Source organism: Muscardinus avellanarius (genome assembly GCF_963383645.1).
Source record: "Muscardinus avellanarius genome assembly, chromosome: 18".
NCBI classification, from domain to species: domain Eukaryota; kingdom Metazoa; phylum Chordata; class Mammalia; order Rodentia; family Gliridae; genus Muscardinus; species Muscardinus avellanarius.
This window is the reverse complement of record NC_137804.1, coordinates 5,549,923-5,571,226: the sequence shown is the minus strand read 5'-3', so window position 1 is coordinate 5,571,226 and position 21,304 is coordinate 5,549,923. Positions and strand designations below refer to the sequence as shown.

Here is a 21,304-nt window from a genome sequence, read left to right as displayed (position 1 = left end):
GCCCCCTGTCAGCCAACCGCCATGTGTGCGTGGAGCTCCTGGCGCAGCCCCGTGTAGGATTTGGCAGCCAGCCTCGGAGCTTGGCATTCTGTACGCGGTCTCACCCAAAGCAAATCCACAGGCGAGAAGTATCCTTTAAGGAGGGAAATCATAGAGTGGGATAAACGCCTTTCTTTTGTGTTCCCGACTGCTGGGGAGGCGTGGAGGGAGGTTCCCGCGAGGCGAGGCCCTCCAGAGTCCCGGGTGCTGCAGGAGCCGAGCGCGTCCTTGCCTGGAGGCTCACACCTGCCTCATCTGTCTCTGGAGGAGGTGTGACTATGGGATATGATGATACATTGCATACAATCGGGAATACAGCGACAGGCGTTCTCATCTGTAGTTGAAAGGTGCCTGGTCTCATTCAAAGCCTTGAGCTAGGGAGACAGGGTGTGGGGCACACAGATGATCAAACTCCTGCCTACACCCTGATCTCGGCTCTTGGCAAGAGGAGATAGAAATACACACTGGAATATTTCAAGTATGTAAATAGACAAGAACAGACTACAGGGTCTCACCGGATATATCATCCAGGTGGGGCGTGTGCCTGTCATCCCGGTACTCAGCCGGCAGAGACAGGGACGATTGCGGGTTCAAGGCCAGCCTTGGCAACTTAGACCCTGTTTCAGAACAAAATGGCTGGGGCTGGCTGGTAGAAATGCCTATGGGTTCAATCCCTAGTACCACCCCCCAAAAGAGTTTTTTTTTTTTTTTTGTAGTACTAGGGATGGAACTCAGAGGCGTTTTACCTCCAAGCTAGACTTCCAGCCCTATTTTTTTATTTTAAAACATCTCACTGAGTTGCAAAGGTCCTCACTTAAGTAGCTTGAGGCTGGCCACAAACCTGAATCCTCCCATCTCAGCATCCCAAGCACTGGGATTACAAGCTTGCGCCACCACACCCAGTACATTGTGGTTTTAAACAGGCATGAGAGCTGGCCATTGTAACTACTGAGCGTATAGTTCCATGGAATCGGTACTTTCATGTTGCTTCTTGGTTTTACATCTATTCTTTTGCTTTGAACTTGTGTAGCTTGGTGAGATGTCAAAATATTCCCAGTACGTGGGAGGCTGGAGCAGGAGGATCAGGTTCAAGGCTAGCCTCAGCAACTTAGACCTTGCCTCTAAATAAATTTGGGCTAGCATGGAGGCGGAGTTGCCCCTCGGTTCAATTCCTACGACTACGGAAATAAAAATATACCAAAAGACAAACTTAAATGTACCTCGTATAAAGAAATAATAAAAGTTTATTATGCTGATTACCCTGACCTTAGCATTTATCTCAGTAACATGGACAGATACTAGAGAGATGTAGATGTTTTTGTCCTTGTTAGAGATGAACGCTAAGATGGAGAGAGGGGAAAATACTTAGTGACGGGCTTACGGTGGGACAGAGATGGGCCGAGGGACCCAGGGTGTCCTGCCTCAGGGTTCCAGCCCAGCCTCGATGTGCCTGCTCTCGAGGGTTGATGTTGGCCCGGCCAGACCAAGAACCAGACCTGGTGCTTGGTGTCCTGGCCGCCCTCATGCCTGTGGGCGCCAGCAGAGCGCCTCTCTCTGGGATGCACTGTTGCTCTGGGTAGCGTCGGTCGAGTTTGAATGACATACATATATGTGTGCGTGGAATAGGGAGCCAGAGAGGTTTTTTTTTTTTTTTTTTCCCAGTTACTGGGGATGGAACCCAGGGGCATTCTACCTCCAAGCTACACCCCCTGCCCTATTTTTTATATATTTTTATTTTGAAACAGGGTCTTGCTGAGTTGCAGAGGGCCTCACTAAGTAGCTGAGGCTGTCTTCGAACCACAATCCTCCTGTCTCAGCCTCCCAAATGCCGGGATTATAAGCGTGCGCCACCACGCCCGGCTAGACTTGTATTTTTGAGTTACTTTTTCTGTGTAGGTAGCAGGTTACTCTCTAGTGCATGTGATGCTGAAAATAACTCCTAGAGAATATGCACACGTTCAGCAGGGAAGATTAATTCGTGCGCCTGTATCTAATCAGCCATGCCTTTTTTTCCCCTTAGCCTGGGTAATGTCTGTATAATTAGAGGTGCTGAGCTGACACCTGGGTAGGTTGTATTTTAAAGGTGAGGCTCGGAACGTCACTGTCGGCCCTCACACCTGAGCACTCGCTGATTAGACAACTCTGATGGAATTTGTTAATTAGTGCTCTTTGTTCTTTTGGAGAAAACCGGTCTGAATTGTTAATGTATTACAAAGACACTGGGCTTGAATAAAAGCAGTAGGACCGTTAGTCGTCATATGTATTTCTGAAATGTTCTAGGTGCCATTTATCCAAAACAAGGAGAGAAATTAGTTAAAATTCTCAATTTTTGACAAGTGCTAGAATATGATTATATATACACACATCCAGGGCTAGCATCTAAGCTTAATCTTACGAAGAAACGTGTGTCCCATCAACATCTTTTCGTTGGGACTTGGTGCCCCTCGCAGGAAATGTGTGTAATAACAAGACAGTATTTTGCTTTTTTCTTCTGAATCACTGAATATAATTCAAAGATTCATAATTTTCTGAGGCCAGAGCTCTCACCAGAGGTGGGGGGTCTGTCGTTTTGGAGCTAGGGCATTTTATCTCACCCCTCCTTCTTTTTAGTTTGATATGGTGTAAGTTGCCAAGGCCGGCCACTAACCAGTGATCCTCCTGGGCGGGCCTCCCGAGTACCAGCATCACTTGCGTGCACCACCGTGCCCGGCCTCCTGTGTTTAGAAATGAACTCTGCTGACGGGCGCTCTCTGGCAAGCTGTCCTCAAGCATCTGCCGGGATAGGCCAGCTCCACCTGGATGGGGCCAGGAGCACCAGGAGCGGGCAGGTGGACATGGAGGCTCTGGAGTTTGGCTTTGCTGGATTTGGCATTAAGTACTGAAGGTGTGGTGGCACGCGCTTGTAATCCCGGTACTTTGGAGGCTAAGACAGGAGGATCTCAGGTTCATGGCCAGCCTCAGCAACTTAGCCCCTGTTTCAAAATAAGGCTGGAGGTATTGCTCAGAAGTATGATACCCCTGGCTTCCATCTCCCAGTACCGCGAAACCGTGAAATATCAGCAGTAATAATTTTCAGTGATGTATCTGTGTAAATTTTTGTATTCCTTGGTTTTGCCTATGTTCCTTGAAATATTTGTGTGTGGGTGGAGGATGGTACTCGGGGTTGGATCCAGGGGGCATCCTACACCCCGGCCCTGTCTTACTTTGAAAGTCTTGCTGAGTTACTGAGTGTCTAACTTGCTGAAGCTGCCTCGCCGCTGCGACCCCTGCTCTCAGCCTCCCAGGTGCTGGGATTATACAGGCCTTGCCACTGCCTTCTTGTTCTTAGAGACAGGGTCTCAGTGGCCTGCACAAGCCTCGAACTTGTGCTCCTCCTGCGTCAGACGGCAGGTGAGGACTGCCCTGTGCAGGGCAGGCGTTTCTTGTCCACCTCTACTACACGTCGCCGTGGCCAGCGTCCAGGGTGCTGGTTGGATCTGGGTGGGGAGTCTTCGTTTTGCTTCCTGCTCACGTAGGACCACCCCTGGCCGCCCGTTTATGCCTCTCGTCCACCTTGCGGGACAGAGGCCGGGCTGAGGGCTCTGGGCGCAGCACGGGGCTCTTGTCTGCGTGATGCTAGCTTAACTTTAGGAAAGTGTATTTCCTTATTTTTCATGTGTTTTTGGTAGTGGAGATTGAATCCAGAAGTGTTCTACCTTTGAATTTTACTCCAGCCCTATTTTATTTTCTTAAAACAAGGTCTTGAAAAGTTAAGTTGCTGAGACTGGCTTCAAACCTGTGATACTCCTATTCAGTTTTCCGAGTACTGAGATGACAGGTGTGTGCCATCACACTTATTTTCTTATATTTTTGTGGCACCGGGGGTTGAATCCAGAGGCATTCTGTCTCTGAGCTACACCCCCTTTACCAGTCCTGTGTTTATTTTGAAATGGGGTCTCGCTAAGTTGCAGAGTCCTCAGGAGAGAGTTGCCAGCCACAAACCTGAGACACTCCTGTCTCAGCCTCCCAAGTATTGGGATGACAAGCATGCGCCTCCATGGCCGGCTCTTATAATTAATTTTTGCAGTACTAGGGATGGAACCTAGGGCCATTCTACCTCTGAGCTGCCCCCCTCATCCCTCTTTTAAAAAATTTATTTAGAAATAGGGTTTCACTGAGTTGCAAAAGGCCCTTGAGTAGCTGAGGTTGTCGGAACCACCATCCTCCTGTCTCAGCCTCTCCCAAGTAGTGGGAATTACAGGTGTGTGCCACCACGCCCAGCTTTGCCTGTCTTAAATAAAAAACCCTATATTCTTAGTCCAGTGAGTCAAAAACAATCAGCTCTGTAAAAATAAGCTCCAAGTACTTTGGCGATGAGAGGATCATAGCTCTATTAAATTTTCAAATGTGAAAACTGACAATCTTTTAAATGTTAATTTTGGCATGCTTTATTGGAAAAGTAGGCATGTAGCTTAAAACTGGCAGCAGAGATTTTTATTTTGTTCAGATTGCATATAATACATTTTGTCGGCTTAACAGCCTGAAACGGTATAGCTCTTCGTTAATAATGTCCAGCCATTTTTCTAGTAATCTGACCTATTGTTCTCATGGTAAGATGAAAGAGGCCTTTGATTAAACGATAGTTTAGTTTTCCTTTCCAAAATGGTGAACAGAAACTGGCACCAATTACACTTGTGAGGTGTCTCATGGGGGCTCCCGGGGACTAGGCGGTGTCCTGGGTAGTGACATCGGGGGTCGGCCTGACAGCCTCGATGTCTTCAGACCCTGGAATGACGCGTGGCCTCTCCCCTACCTGGGCTGAAATGTGGCGTTCTCGTGCTGGGAAGGAATCCGCCAGGAATTGACTGATAGTTGGGATGTAACGTGCCCGTGACAGTGTCCCATAAGTAAGACCCCCTTACATTCAGGAGGAAAGCTTCTAAACTGCCTGAGAACATGCATAGTGCCACCTAGAGGACGTGCCGTGTCATGTGACCAGGCCATGGTCACCTAGCTGCCGCCTCCTGCATCTCTACTCTAGGAGCTAGTGTCTGGTTGGGGAAGGGGCGGTCTCCAAGCCAGGGACCTGCCCAGGTAAGGTGTATCTTGGGATAAGAAAAGACCCATGTGGGCGGGCCTGCTCCAAGGGGCGGGGGAACCGAGCTCTGAGGCACATTCATTGGTGTGTGTGTGTGTGTGTGTGTGTGTGTGTGTGTTTTGTGGGTTTTTTTGTCCTTCGGTACTGGGGATGGAACCCAGGGGCATTCTACCTCCGAGCTACACCCCCAGTCCTATCTTATTTTGAAACAGGGTCTCGCTAAGTTGCAAAGGGCCTCGCTAAGTAGCGAGGCTGTCTGGGAACCACGGTCCTCCAATCTCGGCCTCCCAAGCACGGGGATTACAAGTGTGTGCCACCACGCCCGCCCCGGTATAGGCTTTCAAAGGTGCCCAGCAGATGAGACGCCCTGTTTCTCCCCTTTGTGCAGTGAGTGGGGGAACGGAGGAGACGAGGAGTGTTAATTGATTCTGGTCACGTGGAAAGAAACGAACAGGGAGGAGGCACTCTCTCAGTGTTCAGAAAACGTGCCCAAAGAGTGAGGGAAAGCGTGTTTAAAGTTTGTAATCTTTTTTTAGCAATCTTCCAGTTCAAACTATTTGCTGCAAGTAATAGGAAGAAAAGCTAAAGCGTCATAGAGCGTTTACGGCTTTCCGGGACCTACTTTATAAAGTGTTGAGATACGCAAGTTTATTTCCTTCCCAAACTACCTCGTGTTTTATCTCCACTTTATCGATGGGGAGGCAGAGGGGAATCGCCCCAAAAGAGACACCAGAGGATGCAAAGCCATGGCTCGAATTAAGACACAACTGAAGGTTCTTTTTAAGTGAAAAAGATGCGTTATACAAAAGAGTAACGCGTGCTGTAACACTAGGAATGTAGATGTCCAAAGTAGGCGCTAAACTCGCACCTGCCACCATTAAAACAGCGGTGGTTTCCTATGTCGCTTATACATACTTAGATATGTATGTCTCGTAAACATAGGTGAGATGATACATAATTCTTTAATATGTTCAGTATTTTAAGATGTAATACACACAATGCTCAGATACATAACTATCTCCTCCAAGTGAGATGCCGGGGCTTCATGGTGTCATTGTGAGCAGAAATTTAAAATTTTAATCTATTTCATGTTTAATACCTTTTTGTCCGGCCTAAGCTCTGCCTAATTGAGATAAGTTTTGATTTCTTCTAAAGGTTTTATGATTCTTAGCATTATTCATTTGAGCTTGTGATTTATGTCAAGTTCACTAATCACTTAGTGTTTAACCTGTTCATCACATCTGGTGTAATTTTTATGTTATTGTATTACTTCTGTATAGAATTTAGGTTTGAGTCATTTTTATATAACTTTTTGCAGTACTGGGGATTGAACCCTGGGGCTTTCTACCCTTGAGCAACACCGCCAGCCCCATTTTATTTTTAAATGGTCTAAGTTGCGGAGAGCCTCAGTAAGTAGCTGAGGCAGGCCCACAAATCTGATCCTCCTGCCTCAGCCTCCCAAGTACGGGGATTACAAGCATGTACCACCACGTCCAGCTTTTATATCATTTTCTGTATCTTCTGTTAATTCGTGTGTGTGTGTGTGTGTGTGTGTGTGTGTGTGTGTGTGTGTGTTACTAGGGTTTGAACCCAGGGGTGTTCTATCACCGAGCCACACTCCCAGCCTCATTTTGAAACAGGATCTCACAAATTGTCCTGACCAATTTGGAGCCTGCGGTCCTCCTGTCTCAGCCTCCGAAGTGCAGCGATTACAGGCGTGCATCGCCATACGCGGAATCCTATTCCTTCTTGAATCTGTATACTGTATAATAGCCATTTTTAACATCGAGGTCTATTAACATATCAACTTATCACTTCTGTTGATTGAATTTTCTTAAGAGTCACTTTCTCCTGTTCACATCCTGGCAGTATTGCTTAGGTGTCAGATACCATGAATGTATCAAAACTGGACATTGAAGTTTTTGTGTGAAGTGTTTGGGGGCTTCTTGGACAGTTGGAAGCTTTTGGGGGCACCTCTTAGGCACTGCTGTGATGGTGCAGAATAGCGCCTCACTTGAGGGTCCGTCGGATCACACTGCCGGTTCAGTCTGAGGACTCCGGCAGCCTGTGTTGAGCTGGGCCTCCACTCTATCTGGTTGGTGCATTCAGACTTCAGCCTCGATGCCTCTGGAGGGCTATTCTGTTTGCACCTTGGAATTTCAGAATTACCTTCTGATTTCACGTTATACTTCCCAGATTATTTTAGCATTTTATTTTTTCATAAAATACATGGAGGCAGGCGTAGTAGCGTGCACCTGTAATCCCAGTATTTGAGAGGCTGAGACGGGAGGATCTCAGGTTCGAGGCCAGCGTCAGCAACTTGGAGAGACCCTGTTGCGAAATAAAACATAAAAAGGGTTAGGGGAGCCAGGCATGGTGGTGCACACTTGTAATCCCCGCACTTGGGAGGCAGAGACGGGATCACGCAAGTTCGAAGCCAGCAGTGCTGGCTGAAGAGACCTGTTTCCAAATTAAAAAAAAACACATAAAAATAGGTTTGGTGGTGTAACCTGGAGGTAGAAGGGTTTCCAGGAACCCCAGTGCCACCAAAAAAAAGGGATATAACTTGGAGGTAGAATGCCCTTGAGTTCAATCTCCAGTATGTGCTTACATGCATACACATACACATAGGTACATATGTGTGTTGATGAGAGTGGCCATCTAGCTTGCTGAAATATGGAAAATTGTGTTCTAAAGTAATGATTTGTAAGTTTCATAAGAACGTGGACGAGTCGGCGCACCTCCCAAGGTCTTGACACATCACGGGGCGGATGCTGCAGTGTTGGTATCAAGGCATCCACGGTGGGTAGGCAGTGACGGGCGTGTTTGTCTGATACTAAGTCCCGCTCTTCTGACCTTCCGTCCACTCCAGGAAGAACGCGTTGTGAATCACATGGCGGCGAAGATCATCGAGAACGTGTGCACCACCGCCTCTGCCCAGGCCCAAGGCTTCATTACAGGAGAAATCGGGCCTGTCCTCTGGTACCTGTTCAAACATTCCACCGTCGACTCCCTCAGGATAACAGCGATATCGGTAGGACGGAGCATCTTCTGGGGATATCTGGTTATACATCTATATCTCTGGTTATACTTAAATACCGAATTTGATGTCATGTGCCAGAAGAATAAACCTAATCCCCTAGACGGGAAACGGAGACCTGAATAAAACAGTTGGTGACAGCGATGACCCAGTGTTTTCTCAAAGCAGAATTTCTTGAACAGGAGCTGGAAAACCCCGAGACTGTCAGGAAATCTCAGCAGGGCCTTGCAGGACCCTGGCATGACGGCTTCAGAAAGTGCTTGGAGAGGGGAGTTGAGAAGTTCTTTGGGTTTTGGTGTTTCCGGCCTCCTGAGCACCCTCGTTCAGGCCTTGTGCTGAATGGTCTTGTGTGTGTGGCCGGGATGAACTGGTGCTAATGTCGGGGCCCGTCGGTCTCGCAGCTTTCGTGTGTTGGTGGGTTGGCTGTTGGGCTGTTTTATGTAAGTGGCTGTAATGAGTCGGTATAAAGGATAATTATGTATGAGGATGCGTTAACAAGGGCGTATCAATTTAATTGTCCGTTGAACAAATACAAGCCTTTCTCTTATGATCCACTTAAATACCTCTTTTGATCACCAGCCCCCAAAATACCATGCCATCCTCGCTGCCTTTCTGCGGCCTGCTCATTCCTGCACATCTTTTCTTTTATTTTTTAATATTTTTTGTGGGACTGGGGATTGAACTCAGGGGTCTTCTACCTCAGTGACAGCCCAGCCCTATTTTAAAACTTTATTTGGAACCGGTCTTGCTAGGTTGGTGAGAGTCTCACTAAATTGCTGAGGCTGGCTTTGAACCTGTGATCCTTTGGTCCCAGCCTCCCAAATACTAGGATTACAGGTGTGAGCCACCATGCTCAGCCCTATTTGGTTTTAGATATGAAGAACACTGATTTCATATTTTTTGTGTGTGTGTGAGTCTGGGCATGGAACCCAGGGGCATTCGACCTCTGAGCTATACCCCCTGCCCTCTTTTTTATTTTTATTTTTTATTTATTTTTTGGTGGTACTGGGGGTGGAATCCAGAGGCTTTTCTACCTCTGGGCTACACTCTAAGACCTTTTTTATATTTTATTTGGAAACAGGGTCTCACTAAGTTGCTGAGAGCCTCACTAAGTAGCTGAGGCTGGCTTCGAACCCGTGCGATCCTCCTGTCTCAGCTTCCCAAGCGCGGGGATTACAAGCGTGTGCTGCCACGCCCGGCTATTCTTTTTATTTTGAAACCGGTTCTGAGTTGGAGAGGGCCTCACTATTTAGCAGAGGGCCTCACTATTTAGCGGAGGCTGCTGCGATCCGCGATCCTCGAGTCTCAGCCTCCCGAATGCTGGGATTACAAGTGTGCGCCGCCACGCCCGGCTACTCTTTTTATTTTGAACCCGGGTCTCACTGAGTTTGAGAGGGCCTCACTATTTAGCAGAGGCTGCCACGATCCGCGATCCTCGAGTCTCAGCCTCCCGAATGCTGGGATTACAAGTGTGCGCCACCACGCCCGGCTTGCTTCCATATCTTCTAAACTGCAGTCTAATTCATCCATCTGTAAGTCTGGAAGGGAGACTGTCGTGTGCTAAGGAGAGTCTAATACGACGCAGTTGCACTTGGGTACAGCTGTCCTCTAAAGGACACCGATCCCCAATATGTGCGAAGTGGCGCCAGGGATTGAGACGGGGTTTCATGACTGTCCCGGGTGACGCCACACAAGGAAAGGGCCCTGCACTGCTGGGGAGGCGGCGAGCCAGTGCTCGGCCAGTGCTCTCAGCGCATTTGGTTCACTCCCTAACTTTGGAAATGGCAGTAAATGCACAAATTATTAATGGAGAAACTTTCCTGCCGGGGCTTATTTCGGTGGCATTAAAAAATGTATAACGTAGTCACTGGCGTGGAACTTTGAAAATCTTAATTTGCATTCGCTTGAAAACTTGAAATGGCGCAGAACTAACTATAAGGTTGACTTGACGCTCCCTTTCTCCCTCCCCCCCCCTTTTTTTCCCCCTTGGTGCTGTTGATTGAGCCCAGGGGCCTTCTACCTCTCAGCTACACCTCGTCCTATTTTATTCTTATTTTGCAGTAGGGTTTCACCAGGTTGAGTTTCATTACTTGGCTGAGGCTGCCCTCCAACCTGTGATCCTCCCGTCTCAGCCTCCCAAGTACTGGGATTAAAATCGCGCACCACCACACCCGGCTCAATTCCCCCCTTTTCTACCTTAACTCCTTAGTCCCACTCTTGAGAGGCTTTGGAGAAGAATCTCTCAGGTTTTCATTGATACTATTTACCTCTTCAGGCTCTAATGGTCACACATTTTCACAAAAATTGAAATGAACGAGCTGGGCATGGGGCACACACTTGTAATCCCAGTACTTGGGAGACTGAGACAGAATTCTAAGTCTGAGACCAGCCTCAGCAACCTAGGCTCTCGGCAGCTTAGCAAAACTTTCAAGCCAAAGCATAGAAATAGGGCTGGGGGTGTAGCTTGAGGTAAAAGTCCCCTGGGTTCAATCGCTAGTACCACCCCCCCAAAATTTTGTTTGTCAGAACTAGGGATGGAACCCCAGGGGCATTCTACTGCTGAGTGACACCCCGAACCCTATTATTTTGAAACAGGGTCTCACTGAGTTGTAAAGGGCCTCACTAAGTAGTAGCCGAGGCTGTCCTTGAACTGCAATCCTCTTTCCTCTTGTCTCAGCCCCCCAAATGCTGGGATTACAAGCATGTGCCACCATGCCTGGGAAAAACATTTACTTTGAAGCACACATTTTTGTGGAAGATTCAGGTTTCTACTCATCAGTACTTTATCAGTAGGAATCATCTTAAGAGAGGAAGTTCGTGCTTGGAGGTAGAACGTGTAACCCCCCCCCCCCATCCTCCCCGGTCAAGAGAACGACAGTACCTTTTGGTGCCATCTGATGGACCTGTGCTTCTGTCCCCGCAGGCCTTGTGCAGAGTCACGCGCCAGTCCCCCGCCGCCTTCCAGAACGTGATCGAGAAGGTGGGGCTGAACTCCATCATCGGCGCCCTGGCCTCGGCCATCTGCAGAGTCCAGCAGTACCTGCTGACCTTGTTCACGGCGCTGCTGTCCTGTGGGATCCATCTGCAGAGGCTGATTCAGGAGAAGGTTGGACTGTGACCCCACCCGTCGCCCTGCTTCGAGAATTGCTGTTTTCCTCTACAGCTGCAAGTGACTCGCCGACTAGTGTCATCCCTGGAGATGTCATCCCTTTTCTTCCCAAGGGACGGCTTTGGGATTTTGGTGAACCTCTGTCCCACAGAGAATGCGTCCGGAGATGTGACACCAGGCCCTTCCAGGATTAAATAGAAATTCAGTCAATGGCTTCTGTCCGTTGGCTTCCTGGCAGTAGTGGAAAAATTAGAAACCCCTGGGTCTTTCCTCTGTGCTGGTGTTTCTACCTTATCCACCTCAGCCTTATCGTTTTCCCGTGTCCCCTGCCTGCTTTAGGAGACCCCCCATTCTCCACTTTCTGTGACCTCTTTATTTCCTTCCTGGGTCAAGTACCTGCCAAACCAAATCGTCACTAGCGCCGCCTTGTGTTTGAGTTGCTTTTTATTTCTTTGGCTCTCCTCTATCTTGTCTATGGTACAGTTCATAAATATTTCCTTTCTTTTTTGGAACCCAGGGGCTTTCTATCTCGGGGCTACACTTCCAGACCTATTTTATATTTTATTTGGAAACAGGTTCTCACTAGGAGCCGGCTTAGAAGCTTTGTGATCCTCCTGTCTCAGCCTCCCAAGTACTGGGATTACAAGCGTGTGCCACCACACCCGATTCCTTTTTCTTAAAAGCATCATCAGATTGTTCTATGGAGTCTCCATCCATCACAAGTTATTTTGAGCACTGGAAACCATAAATCCAGTAAATTGTAGACATTGCACGCCAAGCCAACTGATTTACAAAGAGACCCGCCTCTGAGGAAATCTGTGTTACCCAGTACGTAATACGTAGCGCAGACTGTGGCACTGACGCTAGCCAACTCTCCGTGTCCCCTTATATTATCATTCTTTTTTATTGGTACATATGAGCTTGATGGGGCCATTGGTACGTGCACACTCTGTGACCTGGTCAGTTTCACTCATCAGTACTTTACCCTCCCCCCCTCCGATTCCCTTCTACCTATTGGTCTCCTTCTGCTTTTTTCCCCCCTTTTTGTAACTTCCACAATTTGAGAAAACATACAGTAGTCGACTGAGTCTGGCTTATTTTATTGACCATAATGTTCTCCAGGTTTTTTTCTGTGAAAGACATAACTTCACTTATGGCCGTGTTAGAACTCTGTTATACAGACCACATTTTCTTTTTTTTTTTTTTGGTGGTACTGGGGGTGGAACCCAGAGGCCTAAGTAGCTGAGGCTGGCTTCGAACCTGTGCGATCCTCCTGTCTCAGCCTCCCAAGCGCGGGGATTACAATCGTGCGCCACCACGCCAGGCTTAGACCACATTTTCTATATTCATCTGTCGCAGGACGCCTAGGCCGACTCAGTACAAGGAATGGTACAGCTCGGTCATATAGTACTTGTATTTTTATTTTGTTTTTGGTACTGGGGATGGGATCCAGGGGCATTCTACCTCTGAGCTACACTCCCAGTCCTCCTTCTGTCTTTATTTTTGAAACAGGGTCTCAGTGAGTTGCTAAGGGCTCGCTAAGTAGCTGAGGCTGTCTGCGAATCATTGGTCCTCCAATCTCGGCCTCCTGAGTGCTGGGATTACAAGCGTGTGCCACCATGCCTGGCTCTGTTTTTAGTTTGAGGAAACTCCGTACTGATGTTCATGATGGCTGTACTACCTACCAACAGTGCATAAGAGTACCCATCCCCATCCTCACCTGAGTTTACTTGTGTTTTATTTTAAAAAAAAATTTTTTTTGGTAGTACTGGTGATTGAACCCAGGAGCATTCCACCTCTGAGTTTACACCCTCCGCCTGACTTTATTTTGAAAGAAGATCTCACTGAGTTGCAGAGGGCATAAGTAGCTGAGGCTGACCATGAATCTGGATGTTCCCGTCTCAGCCTCCCAAATGCTAGGATTAGAAGCGGGCACCACCACACCTGCCCATTGTATTTCTTGAGTAGTGTCTGCTCAGTTGATGTGCCTGCTTACTGAATAGGTGGTGTTTTTTTTTTTTTTTTGGTGTTGAGAGTTCTATATATATTCTGGATATTAGTTCTCTGGAAGAGAAGTTGGCAAAGATTTCCTCCAATTCTTTGACAGTCTTCCATTTCCTTGGTTGTGCAGACGCTTCTTGACTAAAAGCCGGCCACTCTTGGGTTCTTGCTACTCTCTTGCGCTCAAGGAGTCCCGCTCGGAAGCCCTTGCCTGCTCCCGTGTCTTGGGGTGACGCCCCTAGGCTGTCTTAGAGCAGTCGCAGTTTCTGCCCTTCTGTCTAGATCGTTGGTCCTTTCTGAGTTGGCTTTAGCACAGGGTGAGAGGGGTCTAGTTTTACTCTTGCTTAGATACCCAGCTTTCCCAGTACCATTTCTTAAACTGTCTTGTCTCCAGTGTCCTTCGTCCAGAGTCAGATACCGTTTCTGCACCGGCCAGTATCTCCATCTTCTGTTTCCTTGGTCTACGTGTCTTTGTCAGGACCGTGCTGTTCCTGTCGTGATGGCTCTGCGATATATTTGAAACCAGATACTGTGATGCTTTCGGGTTTTTTTTTTTTTTTTGCTCTGGGTTGCTTTTAGCTATTCTGGGCCTTTTGGTCTTCCATAGTAATCTTAGGATTTCTTTCTAGTTAGACAAGGAATATCACTGGTATTGTGACGGGGATTGCATTGAACCTCCAGGTGGCTTTTGATAAGCTGGCCATTTCAGCAGGACTTGGGCTGCCTGCGCTTGAGTGAGAGGGTGTAAGCACCATGATAGCACAGCTCTGTAGCGCTACACGGGGCCGTAGAGGTGGCTTTGCCAGGCCTCTTCTCTCGTCCCTTGCTGGAGAGGGACGCCTGGCCCAGCAGCGTCGCTTCGCTGGGAAGCGGGGAAATGCAGACTCCCAGGCAGAATCGACATCTAATGAGATCCCGAGGTGACTTGTTTGAACTTGGTGTGAGAACTCTGCCTGAGGATGAGTGTTCAGTGAGGTGTTAAAGGGTGAAAAGGACCCCTGGTTATAGTGTACTAAGTTTGAAAAGCAATTAGCAAAGTTAGAGATACTTTGAGCTATACTTTTTTGTACTGAAGATTGGACCCAGGGCTTCCCACATGGTAGCACACACTATAACACTGAGCTACATCCTCGGCCCCTTTGTTTTTAACATCTTAATGCGTATTGACTTATAAAGAGGATGTGGTGCACAGCATTTGAGCTAGTTATTTCATCCCCGCAGTGGGGGGGAAGCATCTTTGTGGTACTTGGGAGTTGAACCCAGGGACATTCTGCCGCTGAGCTATACGCCCTCTTGATTTTGAAACAGTCTTGCTAGATTGCTGAGACTCCTAAGTTGCTGAGCCTGACGTCCAACCGGTAATGCTCCTGTCTCAGCCTCCCAAGTGCAGAATTCCAGGTGTGCCACCACGCCTCGCTTGGGAGGCACACTTGGAAATGGTGAGTTTATTTTAGGTTTGTGGTTCTGAGGATCAAACCAAAGGCCTCATGTTTCTCAAAACATGGCAAAGGTAACAGTGCTCAGGGTATAGAGAACCACTTGAGTCTGCTGCTCGTGGAATTGGCCTACGTGTCTGTCAACAGATGGATGAAGAGAATCTGATATATATTCACAATGGAGCTTCAGCCAACCAAGCAGAAGAAAATGGATGGACCTAGAACATCATGTTAACTGAAATAGGCCACACTCAAATACTGTGTGTTTTTTTCATATATGGAAGCCAGTGGGGGGAAAATTAAAAATAAAGGGGTGTCACAAAAGTAGAATGGGAGACCATTAGGGTAGAGGAAGGGGAGGTTATCAGGGAGTGAAATTGCTCAGATGTTACGTGTGCCTACAGATAAACCGCGAGCCCGCTACTAGGCAAAGTTAACACGTACTGATGAGAAGAAAATCAAAGAATATACTGCTTCTGTGGTTTTTCGGCTTTGACTTATTAAATTTTGGGCTTATAATGAAAGTTAAAATTCCGTAATATTAATAACTCAGATTTACACAGTAAACTCTCTAAATAGCGCCAACTACTTCTTGCCTTTAATTTGGATTCTGCTAAGAAGTTGGGCCTCAGAAGATATTTTTTCAACAATCTCCGTCTAGTTCTTGCTATTGAATTTCCCAAGTTATTAAATGCTATTAGAAAAAAGCAACACTCGAGCAGTTTCACCGCATCAGTAATTGTGAGAGGTATAGCGTTTTGGTAGCTTTTTTTCTTAACCCTCAGCACAGGCATGGATTGATTAAACTGCCAGTATATAGCCTGAAGGCAATAAAATACGATGCATTGCTTAATATGATTTTTAATTGTTTCATAACATGTAACTACTCTTCCATGTATCTGAAATGATTGAATAATTAAGTGTGTGGAACGATAAATAATCATTTACTCTGGATTAACATTGGCATTTTCTGAAATGCTTTTTTTGTTATAGAAAAAACATAAGATTTTCTGTCACAGCCATTTGTAAGCATACATTTCAGGACTGTGTACCTTCATGGAGGTCGGAAAGACCCCAGAACTTCTTCCTCTTGCGAAACTTGAAACTATGAAACAGTTTTGGTGGTGGTCTTTCTAAAAGGCTCTGGATTCTAAGCCTTCTATTTTAGTAGGCTCCTTTGGCAGACTGGCAGGGCAGGAGGGCGCTGCCTTGTGGCTGCTGTGGACGGAGTGGAAGCCAGGTCCCAGCGGACTTGTTAGGTTTCTGAGCTGGTAGATGTTGCTGGTGGGACCTGACTTCCCACTAAGCCTCCGATGGCCACCCTGGTGGTGGGAATGGCGCCTTCCTGCTGGTGAAAGATCAAGGTGCAGGCTTTCCACTCCACCTTCCCTGATGCCATTGTGGCAGAGGTTGGGGTTTGTTGGGGGTTCCAGACCCCCACGTGGTCTATACTGACAGCCCAGCAGCGGAAGGGCACTGGCCACTGCTGGGTTGGCGGGAGTCCCGGATCTCCCTCCTCGTGGTCTCCTCTGACACTAGCTTGGCAGGTGTCGCTGTTGGGTTGCCTCCTGTTCCTATGAGGCTGCAAGCTGGGGCTCCTCCCTACGTGCCCTTTGCTGATGGAGCAGGATGTGGTTTTCCATATGTCTGGCTGACGAGGAGTAGCCATTGTGTAAAGCCGCTGTCATGGCTGCCCCTTTAGCTCGGGAGAGCTGGTTTTCCTTGTGTCTGTGTGTGTGTCGCTGTTTCCCAGGTTCTAGAGGCTCTAGATACTGCTCCATGACGTAGGGTACACCATGCGGGTACTTAAGTCCAAGGTCCCAGCTGTTCATCTCCTGCTTGCTGCCTTTCAGTCTTATGCTGATGTCCAGGAACTTGAGCTGTACTTGGTAGGAAAACAGAAAAGTATGTGTTCTCGCTCCTTTTAAATATCTGATAGCTTAATAATGTGCAGCGAATTCTCATGTAAAATATATGGCTAAGCCGGGCGTGGAGGTGCATGCTGGCAACACCGGTATTTGGGAGGCAAAGACAGGATTGCAGTTTGCATACAGCCTCAGCTACTTAGGCCCTTTGCAAGTCAGTGTGAGACCTTGTTTCAAAATAAAGATAAAAAAATAGGGCTGGGGGTATAGCTCAGAGGTATAATGCCCCTGGGTTCCATCCCCAGTACTGCAAAATATATATGTACATATAAGGTTAAAATGTTCTGGTTTTTCATCTTAAGTTTCGATTTATTAGACTTCTACCATGGGCCAGATGCTTGGGAATTTATAACTTATCCACAGATGAGATGTGCTGAGTAATCTTGCCAAGGTGACTGTGGCTCTAAGTGCCAAGTATAAAAACTTACTCTCTAAACAGAGCAGACAACAGACAAGGAAGCAGTCCCTGGGGTGGTGGAGTATTCTAAAGAACGCAAAGCAGTGTGATGGGGTGAGTCAAGGGGCTGCCCGCAGGTGGGGCTGTGGGCAGTGGCTAGACCCCGTTAGCTCCTTGGGGTATAAGCCAGGATGGCCTCCCTGAGAAGATGGGTTTTTGAATGCTGAGAAGTAGCTTGCTCTGCTCTGTGCAAACCTGGGGAGAGAGCTTAGTGGGTCGATTTCCCTGAAGTGTGGGAAATCTTGGAGTATCTAAGAAAAAGGCCAGCAGAGTTGGAGCATAGTGACCAGGAGGGAAAGGACTTGGGAAGAGGCTGGGAAGTTGGGAGAAGTCCCGGATCATGCAGGATCGAGACACCAGGCTTCCTAAGGCGTTTTGGCGCAGTTTGGGCCATTGTGTTACTGAAAGAAATACACGCATGCCTTTGTCCACATGTGCGAGGAGCGGGGTCATGAGCCTTCTTCATGTTGTAAGGCCAGTTTGTCTCCAAGTGTTCGCTTGTTGATGGGATAGGATGACTGGAAGAAAGGACCTGGGGGAAAAGCTGAGCTTCTTACCTCCTGTTGGGAGAAAACTGTCCATGCGGCTCCTTGGAGGGGACCAGTATCTGTACATTACCATCTTGTGTTGAAATTCCTTAGAAGCTTATTCCCTCCTTCTTAAATTGTTTAGGAAATTTAGAAGCCTCAAGAAATCAAGATCAGCTGAGATCTCACCCAACGATAGTTGTAATTAACATTACTTTCTCTTTAGTTTCATGTACCTATGAATTTCAGCTCATGAAGTATAAGTTTATCTTGACTACGAACCTTCTTGTCCCGGGGGGCGGTGTGGAAATGGAGTCCAGGGTGGTGCCCGCGCTCGGCCAGCGCTGCGTCCCCAGCACAAGGACGCTTTTTCAGAAGCGCTTGTCCTGCGAGGCCCCATAAGTATAGAGTCTCCCCTGTGACTGGATTGTCTCCCCTCGTTGTTTGGTCCTCCTCACCCTGATGGTGAATTTGCTGTCCCGTCTCTATTCTCTGCCCGGAGCACCTCAAGGTTTGGCCCCTAAATGAAGCTCCGTGTCAGTAATGCTAGGCTGTTCTCCAACAAAGTAAGTGATGTAAAGATGACAGCGACTTGTCACTTAGTCATTTAAGCCAGTGGCATCTTTCTCTCATAATAAGGTCTAGACTTCGGGATTACTTAACGAGCAATATACTTCGTGGTCTTACAGTTCGTGATTGACCTTTCTAATTCATTTGTGGTAGGAAACCACAGCCGGGTTTTCATTTCAGACCACATCGATTAGATGGTGGAGTCTGTTCCCATCTGAATCATGCTCATTATCATCTTAAGTGGATTTTATGTACTGGAGGACTTTGTTTACACAAATCCCTGCCTCGCTTGGGGGTGTGTTTCCTCACACTCATGACCCAGCAGCCTTGGCCTCTTGGGAGATTGAGTCTTATGCGTTATCCTTAAGATCTGCTTGCCCACGATTGTGCTAAGCCACAGGACTCCATCTGAAACGAGCGCCGTCTACGCCGTGATGTGAAGGCGCTCTCACAGCCGCGGTGGGGTCACTGTTAAAAATGATACATTCTGCATATTCCAATAGTTGGGGAAATTGGGCAAAAAAGTCAGACCTTAACGTTCCACCGCAGCCATGCAGGAAACTCTTCAAGCTGTTGGTGGATAGCACGTTGTATGCGACTCAGGAATCGCTGTTGGAGTGGGGAGTTGATCAACCTGGCTAATCCGGTTTGCTTCCCATGGTTATAGTTGTCAACTGGGGTCTAAAAATACTGAATAGGAGATGGCATATTTTGAGAAACACTGCATTAACATAACTTCTAGCCGGGCGTGGTGGCGCACGCTTGTAATCCCCGCGCTTGGGAGGCGGAGACAGGAGGATCGCGCAGGTTCGGAGCCAGCCGCGCTGGCTTAAGAGACCCTGTTTCCAAATAAAAAGTATAAAATAGGTCTGGGAGTGTAGCCCAGAGGTAGAAGGGCTTCCAGGAACCCCAGTACCACACACACAAAAATGTATTATAGTATATCGGTACATTGATTGCACTGGTTACCAGCTATTGCTAATTTCGTACTGTGCTTTATTTGCTATGTAAACTTATTATAGATAAGTTATATATAAGAAAGCACACACAGGTGCAGTACTATGCAATTTCAGGCCTCTACTGGGCTTTTTGCAATGCATGCTCTGAAAAAGGTAAAGCTACTTTGCCTTTTTATAGTTGAATAGGGGCTTCAGGAAGGCCTGCCGGAATGGAGGAACAGGCCGCGTGGGCTCGGTGGGAGCCTGTGTGCTCACATCTGCTGTACGAGTTTTTCTTGTTTGTAGCTTGATTTGGTGTCTTTGTGCTCTGGCGACAATGCATGTGTCCTGCGGATACTGAGCCGTCAAGATCTGGAGTTTGAGTGCTGGGGCTCATGGTTGTTCTTGTTCTTTATTGGAGAGAAAGATACTGGATCAGGTCATAATTCTCTCTAACATCTGAAGTTAAAACAGCCCAGACTAAATAAAACTTCTACCAGATTATATTTATGGCCCTTATAAATTAAGGCTTGTGTACTTAGTACAGGAAACTCAGAATTAGGTAGAATGCGTAATTCAGAGTTGAAGTAGCAAGTCGCCTCTGTAAAAACTGTAATATGTACTTTGAGGTTCATGTCTTCTGTGCATAGGCAGACGTGTGCACATGCTTACAGTCACGTGCTTTCCCCTCCCTGTGCACACATGTGCTTAGCCTTTTTTTTTTTTTTTTTTTTACAAAAGTTGGATCAACTATACACTGGGAAATAGTTTTGCTATCCAGTGATAGGAAGAACGTTTCTAAGTTGTAGAACTGTAACTCCTCCATACGGGTTTAAAAGGCCAGGACAGTTCATGACAAGGTGCCACGGTTCTAACGGTTCATTACTATACACGGAAGAATTTCCATTGTTTGGCTAGGGAGAGCATGCTTAGAACGAAGCGCTTTTGCATGAATATTCTAAATTATTTTCTTGGGATAAATGTTTAAGTTGAATTTCTAGATTTAGCCTGATACTTTTTAAAAGTCCCTTTCGCAACATAGTTTAGGACACCGTGGTTTTTAAAGTGTTGGCAAATAGCTACAGTGCCAGTAAAGAGTTGAACACTGCTCCCTGGACACACATCCAGGAAATTCACATATGTCAAAGATGTTCTTGGAGCTTGATGTCTGCAGTCAACCCTCCTTCATTTCCTTCAGTTTTATGAGAATTTCAGCCAAGATGCATCTAGGTCGCATGGTAAGTTAGGATTTTTTTTCATCTCCATCTTTTTGACTTTGGTGTGAACCACTTATTCTTGGATTGTTGGAACCTGCGCTCTGTTCTGAACTTTGCCCCGGAAATCATACCGCTTGGGAAAAGTTTGATTTCTGACTTTGGGGTTTCTGTAGAAGGTGGCTATTCTCAGATCATAGAAAATCTGAACAGAATAAGGATAGAATCCGAAGAATTCCCCTTTCTTGACGGTACAGCCGAGCGGATGCCCGGCAAACGTTCACTCTGCAAACCTGAGACGTACTGGGAGGGAAACCCAGGGGCATGCTACCTTCGAGGTATAGCCTCAGCCCTATCCTATTTTTTAATTCACTTGAGATTAGGGTTATAAAAGTGGCAAGCTTGTTCATGTATCTTAGTTTGATTGGAGGGTCTATGCATCTTTTACTGAGAAAAGTTATTCAGAAAATGATTGCGTGCCAGAGGTCTAAACGACGTTGGGTACTTTGCCCAACATTTTGTATTCATTCTGATAGCTGCAGGACATCTTACGGTTGCTCCCCGCACCCTTAGTTAAAAATTTAGCAACCTGAGAGCCTTTATAGCTTAAGTTTATAATAGTCTCTCCTTTATCTTTATTTTCCAAGGTCTTAAATTCACTTATGTCCTTCCCATAACAACTTCTACGAATGAACTTCCTGTAGCCTTGTGTTTTTCAGCATCTAGTTGGACAGAAGCCTTCAGATGCTCTGGAGGACAAGTTGTGACTTTTTCGAAGCAGAGGGAACTGGACAGGGGTCATTGGTGCTCAGGTTTTCCTGGCTCCACCTCGTGATTTCCTTAACCTATGTGTTACGTCGACTCTGCAAAAGCTCACTTAGCACTCTGTAAGCACTATGCTTATTTCTGTCTTCAGCTCTCTCCCTTTTAGTGTGTGTTTTTGTTGCTATTAAGGAGAATTTTTTTTTTTT

At 47.0% G+C, this 21,304-nt stretch overlaps 1 protein-coding gene across 1 annotated transcript in view; it reads left to right on the top strand.

Annotated features, from left to right (window-relative positions):
- The window catches only part of ULK4 (unc-51 like kinase 4), a gene marked incomplete at both ends in the record, with an annotated part of 268,478 nt that overhangs the window by 51,499 nt on the left and 195,675 nt on the right, over window positions 1–21,304 (top strand). The window contains 2 exons of the mRNA XM_080715872.1: window positions 7,989–8,150; window positions 11,080–11,262. Of these exons, the coding sequence (XP_080571998.1) occupies window positions 7,989–8,150; window positions 11,080–11,262 (345 nt within the window). The remainder of the gene's footprint in view (window positions 1–7,988; window positions 8,151–11,079; window positions 11,263–21,304) is intronic.